Genomic DNA, 6464 nt, shown 5'->3' with positions numbered 1-6464 from the left:
CTCAGTTTAGGAATCTGAAATATTATTGTTTCGATTGGTCGAAATATTAAAATACAAGAATGTGTCCTCAGTACACGAATGCCCCACTCGCATTATCATTTTCTATGTTCAGTGGACCGTGAAATTGTGGTAAAATCTCTAATTTGGCATTAAAATAAGAAAGATCATATCATAGGCAACATGTGTACTAAGTTTGAAGTCGATTTGACTTCAACCTCACCAAATACTAACTTGACCAAAAACTTTAACCTGAGGCGGGACAGACGGACGAACGGACGGACGAACGGACACACGGACGCACGGACGCACAGACCAGAAAACATAATGCCCCTCTACAATCGTAGGTGGGGCATAAAAATTATAAAAATCAACCACGCAAATTCATATTGACTGTAAACTGGTTTGCATGTTTATAGATTCGTTACGGTTGAATACATCCCAAACTACATTGAATTATTCAGATTTTTGTAGTATATTGACTTTCTTTAATGGTCACACTGTTTAGTTTTCTTTCCATACGTGAATTGCTTAAATTCAATATACTTTTACTGTTACCTGTATTTACCTGACATCCTAACTATTATAATATATTCATGTCATCTTTCTTTATAACTAAACCATACATTTATAGTCCATGGTTATATCATTTTCCATTACAACTATACACATGCAACTGATCCAAACCTTTTACTTACATGCACATGAAAAGGGGTGCCGTTTAACTGTGAATGATGTAAAAATACTCATGCACGACGTCTGGCACGGTTTGGTATGGTAAAACGAAGGCTTGGTGGCAAGGATTCGACACACTCTGCATGTTAAACCCCCCTTTTTTATGTTCCGCCCAAACCCCAAATCTACGCAATTACCGCCAGCAGACGTTGTTGATATATTGGCCATTTCTTCACCCGAAAATGAGTATGAAACATCCGCTATCGGGTGATGAAATCAGAAACAATCTATGACATAACACAAATATTTGCTTTATATTTACATGAATATTAAAATAAGGATATAATTGAAAATAAACAAACTGTCATAAACCTTTCCCTCTTTTGAAATTAAATTTTAACATTTTTAACACTGCCTTCAGGATACACATCACTGATAAATCAATTTGTGTTTATCTTGTTCATCTACTCTGTTACATCAGTTAAAGATGTTTCCATGTTATAGCCCAGGGAAAACTAACTTGTTATGGTTTACAATTAAAAATGATAAAAGAACTACTTGTGACTGTGGAATTTGTCAGATAACTTAGTTCGTTTTATTTAACACTGTCACAGCTTTGTATGGCGTCACAAGGCAAATATTTCCTTATGTTTTGAAATTCAATTGAAAACAAACAAACCATTCATGTTTGTTGTCATTTTCTTATTTATGTTACAGAACGCATAATTTAATATACATTAAAAAAAATATTCTTTTCCCCAAACTTTTTTGAATTAACAATTATTTTTCAAATAATATCTTTTTATATGTTTTAATTCAACTACATAGCAATTTATATATGTGCATAGAATAAAACACTAAAAAAATTAATAACCCAGTGGATTATTAACTTAAAGTAAACGAAAAGTTTTAAAAAATAAATATTTAAATAACTAATGATATCACCAAGAACTTTAATTTACAAACATCTTAGTGTCTAACAAAAATATTTTCTTTTGCTAAACACATATTTATAGTATTTCATTACACTTCAGTAAATAAATGCAGCTAATTTATGAAAAAAGATAATTCATAATTATAATTGTTCATAACCATTAACTTCAAAAACAGACAGGTCAGATACTATCTACAACTCAAATTGTGTATGTTATACGATGTATTAACTTCAATACACACGTTATGGTCTGGTCTTACACATTATCAATTTGATCAAATACTTCTTTTTAATTCAAAAGTCAATTGAACCGGTTTTGCAAATAAATCTATTCATAGAAGCAATTTTCAGTCGGGTATAGCGGCGGATGGTTCGATCCATTTGTAAAAACGGGTAGAATCAAGATCAAAATCGATTTTATGTTTAACTTATAGAAATCTTGTTCGTCAACTTCCACCCTTTCAGTTAATGTGGGAGGACCTTGTTAGGGTGGATAATTATATAATTTGCTTAAAAATAGTTTGAGTTCTATGAGGTGTGTCATTCAAAAACTGACAGTAGTAAGAGCAAGGATTAACTCCCAAAAGATCACGGTAAGAAAAATGCACAAGGATAAACTGCTTTATCTCAAATTATAACTCGTTTTCTTTAAATTTATATAATAAATTTCTACGGCAATCTTGAAATGTATATATCCCCCAAAATTTATATATATATATATATAAAACGCCGGTATGAAAAATGATTATATGCATCAATGTTTTCAGTAGCAACTTGGATATATGGCAAAATTAAAGACAAATAAAACTTTATTGATCTTTAAGTATTGATTAGCATTACCAAGGTATAAGTAATACATACAATAAAAAGCCGGAGAAATTTCTTCATAAAAAAACTATATATTGCATACTTCAAATATTTGGAAAACAAAAACGTATATACTTAAACAAAAGAAAACAACTACCAACAGGAAAGTACAGTGACCCAAGTTTTCGTTGTTTATTAAATATATATATATAAAGAAAAAGAAAGTGTGGCCAAGTTATTAGTGTTTTTCATTTTTTTCTCTGTGGAATATTGTGTTTACCATTAATGTGTGCGTCTTGTTCATTACTATCCTTGGACGTATATCTTTTTGTTTTAAAGGATATAGCTGTTGTTCATTATTTTAAATGTGTGCAACTTTTGTCCAGCATCTTATCTGATTCTTCATATATTTCAATTTTCCCCAATTTTCGACTTTTTCCGGTATCGAAGTGGAATTGGGTGTTGGTGACATGCTTGGTTAATCACTTGAGTACGATCATCCTCCGCTATCATGTGAGGTCATAGATTATGTATGTGCTTGTTAAATCTAATTTACATATGTACCATACATGTTATGGAAGTATTGATCGTGCTTGAAATACTCGAGTACAAACAAACCAAAACAGAAACGGTGCCATTTATGTAAATGTTGATTTAGTGAAGTTACACCTGCATGGGAAGGATTTATCTTTTGTAAAATTATAGGCAGGTAGTCCGTTTTTTTTTCTCCATCAAACAAAACTATTTTCGTGAGTTATATAGAATACAGATAAATTTAAAATAAAATTGAGATTCGAAACGTGGAATGTGTCAAAGACACAATAACCCGACAAAAGAGTAAACAACAGACTATTTATATCAATGGATCTTCAACACAGCGAGAACATCTAGCACCTTGATGCAGATTCTTTAGGAAAAAACACTTTAAGACGAGAACAGAATTAAAAGAAAAGTTGATTAAATGTTTTTTTTTCAGTTTTCGACAGTCAAAACCCGTTCATTTTCTGGGTGTATCAATTCATTAAAGCAAGGGAGTTAAACACAACATTCATAAATGATTCTCTGTTATTCTTTCTTTCTATTCACATATATAGCAAGACACGGCTTGGGGACGTTAAAAAACACACTCGATCGTGCTACTTATAAGTTGATACACATATGAAATTCAAAAGTAATAAGTCAAAGAAAAACTGACAACGCCCATGGTGAAAAACTGAAAACGAGGAAAAGACGAACAAGTCCACAAAACACAACGTTGAAGAGCTATACACCCTTTATTTTTTTCTTCTTCTCACAAAAATAACTGCAAGAATCAAGAGGCCCTCAATGATATTATTGAGACAAGTGGTATAGTGGTATTCATTATAAGCACCACGATTCTGGACAAGTTAAGGTCGATTAACAATGCCATGTATACTTAAAAAAGTCCTGTCACGGGCAATGATTTCATGCATTTTCGATAAGAATTTGTAAATGAATCAAAACAGTAGGCGTATTCACTCCAATATACATGATTATTTGATAGGATTCGCACCCTCCCACATTGTCAGCTGGAATAAATAGTTCTTTTTTAATTCAGTGAAGTTAATTATGAGACTAAAAGCTGCCTCCTCAGTTGCAGCTGAGGCTGTAGAATGCCAATTCTGAATCAATCATGATTCTGTAGACCTAAATATTCATTAAAGTATTATAAATTCGACTATTTCAAAAAGGTTGAAATGGGGTGACTTGGCGATTTTTAAATAACAATATTCTGTATCTGTCAGGGACTCAGTTGAACACTTCAACAATACTGATTTCTATGTTAGAAATATTTTTTCTTGGTATCGGCGGTATAAATATTTCGGAATTTCCGCGCCAATTTTATCGATATGAACATCTTCATATCTTTCCCCTGACTCTATGGTCGCTTTTAGTAAAACATATATAATTCACAGTGTGCCTGTTTCTTCTGTCGTGAATACCACTAGTAACCACTGATAATGTTTAAAAAGAGGACAAGAAAAAATATGGTGATTTGAATATGGAAACAATAGATTGATGTATTAGTTCGGCCAATAATGAATGTCCACATAGGCTAGCTTTTGCCGGTTTTACACAAAACTCAAGTCACACTTGTATATCCTACTTTACCATGTTTACGCTGATTTAATCTTTATTCAACATAAAAGGACACAAACAAACATGTGCAACTTGACTTTTGAGAAGTTTTAATTTGTGCAGACTAAGATATTTTAAAGTTCACCTTTTATTTTTGGTGTGAATGAATTTAAAAAAAAACCTCTATATGTTTGGGATTTGAATGTGATAATTTTCTTTGCTAACAGAAGGTGATAACACACTATTTCTGTTGTTGAATACACCCAGTACTAATGTCATAAATACTAAAGTATAACTAAGTCCCAGAATTAATATGTACACCAATCTTGTGTTGTTTTTATGAAAGTCATAATAAAACTAAAGCTTATTGTCATGACTGTTGACTAACATGACTAAAAGGTATGAAATGAATTATGTGTAATTTTAGCAAATTGTACAGTCTGCAACATTAGCCACTAGTCCAATGCACTAGACTAGTAAAATTTTATTTTGTTAAGTACATGTAGTCAGTTTTGTCAAAACTTTGTTTACATAGTGTTGGAACTAGTAGTTCTAAGAAAAGATTTTGGTGCAGACTGTTGCATGCATCTCTGCACAGCTATTGATTTGGTTGTTGATTGTTACCTATATCAGATTTTTTTGGCATATATTCTTTCAAAAGGAAGGAATACAAACTACAAACTAACTCATGTGACTTCAAGATTTGAGTAAATATAAAATAAACCAGATTAGAGTCAAAATAAAAAATGTTTGCATGAAGTGTATTTTAATATTATTATATTTATTCAGGTTCATAGCTACGATAATTTATTAATTGATTCTTCAACATAATTATATATATATTATATATATTTTTCTTTTAGGAAAAAACACCAAACACCTAGGTCCTTGTAAAAATAATACCTGCCTGAAGTGCCACCTTGACCTCAAGGATGGGTTGGTCAAAAGCCACCAAACCACCATCAGGGATCTCCTACTTTTTCGTTCTAGTTTTTGTAATTGTACCTGTATTATCTCAGAGTAAGTAATTTGATGCATACTATTCATGTCTTTTCCAAAATACTTAGTATTAAATGTGAAAATGTTGTATTTCCCCAAGAATTCAAATTCACTTGCAATCATCGTCATTAGTCAATTTTTGATTCTTTTTAAAACGTAAAGATAAAATACTACACCTCACAGATATCCTTTTACATTTATACAATAATAGAAAAATAATGGTTTACAATGTTTGTAGAATATATATACATGATATATATAAGAAGTGAAAATTGCTGCCTTTTATTAGATTTATATAAAAAATCTAACAAAAATAATTTGAAATGAAAGAAATAACATGGTCATCAATTTCAAACTCATTTAAAAAGGCTGAATAAGAGCTTGTCAAATTTTGGACGAATAAAATATCAAGATGGATACAATGGATACAAGATCAATTGAGCTTTGAGTTCTACATGTTCTACCCAGTCAAATAGTGACAAATGTTTTCCAACAGGCAAAATATTCACTTTCCCTTTTTTTTTCCTTTTACTAGTTCCCCCAGGACCACCAATCATCGACGGACCTCAAGTTATAATTCTAAATAGCAATCCTACATTAACATGTACCTCTGCTCGTGGTGATCCACCGCCAACAGTGAAATGGTTAAAAGATGACCAAGAAATAACAACTGGTATTTCTACAACAACAGTTGGTACAGCAGTGACAACATCTTTAACATTTATTGCTACCAAAGATGATCATTTTGAGGTTTTCGAGTGTCAGGCAGAAAATGGTGTACTTCAAAATCCTCTCAGTACTACTAAATTTATTGAAGTTCACTGTAAGTAGAAAACACAATTTTGATGAATATTATCATGATTATAAAATGTGTTTACCTTAAATTCAGATAATATTGCATGCATTTATTATTCATGATATTGGGATTTCTGGGTAATGGAAAATGTAAGGA

The 6464-nt window shown here is 31.4% G+C and overlaps 1 protein-coding gene across 2 annotated transcripts in view; it reads left to right on the top strand.

Annotated features, from left to right (window-relative positions):
* Window positions 1–2068: 2068 nt before the first annotated feature.
* The window catches only part of LOC134721944 (hemicentin-1-like), a 69062-nt gene continuing 64666 nt past the window's right edge, over window positions 2069–6464 (top strand). Inside the window, exons 1-3 of one of the 2 annotated variants that reach the window (XM_063585270.1) lie at window positions 2069–2199; window positions 5377–5533; window positions 6048–6335. In XM_063585270.1, the coding sequence (XP_063441340.1) occupies window positions 5446–5533; window positions 6048–6335 (376 nt within the window). In that variant the 5' untranslated portion in view covers window positions 2069–2199; window positions 5377–5445. The remainder of the gene's footprint in view (window positions 2200–5376; window positions 5534–6047; window positions 6336–6464) is intronic. The other variant, XM_063585269.1, reaches the window with a different exon arrangement.

Source organism: Mytilus trossulus, chromosome 6, assembly GCF_036588685.1.
Source record: "Mytilus trossulus isolate FHL-02 chromosome 6, PNRI_Mtr1.1.1.hap1, whole genome shotgun sequence".
Lineage (NCBI taxonomy): Eukaryota > Metazoa > Mollusca > Bivalvia > Mytilida > Mytilidae > Mytilus > Mytilus trossulus.
This window is presented reverse-complemented; position numbering and strand designations above follow the sequence as displayed.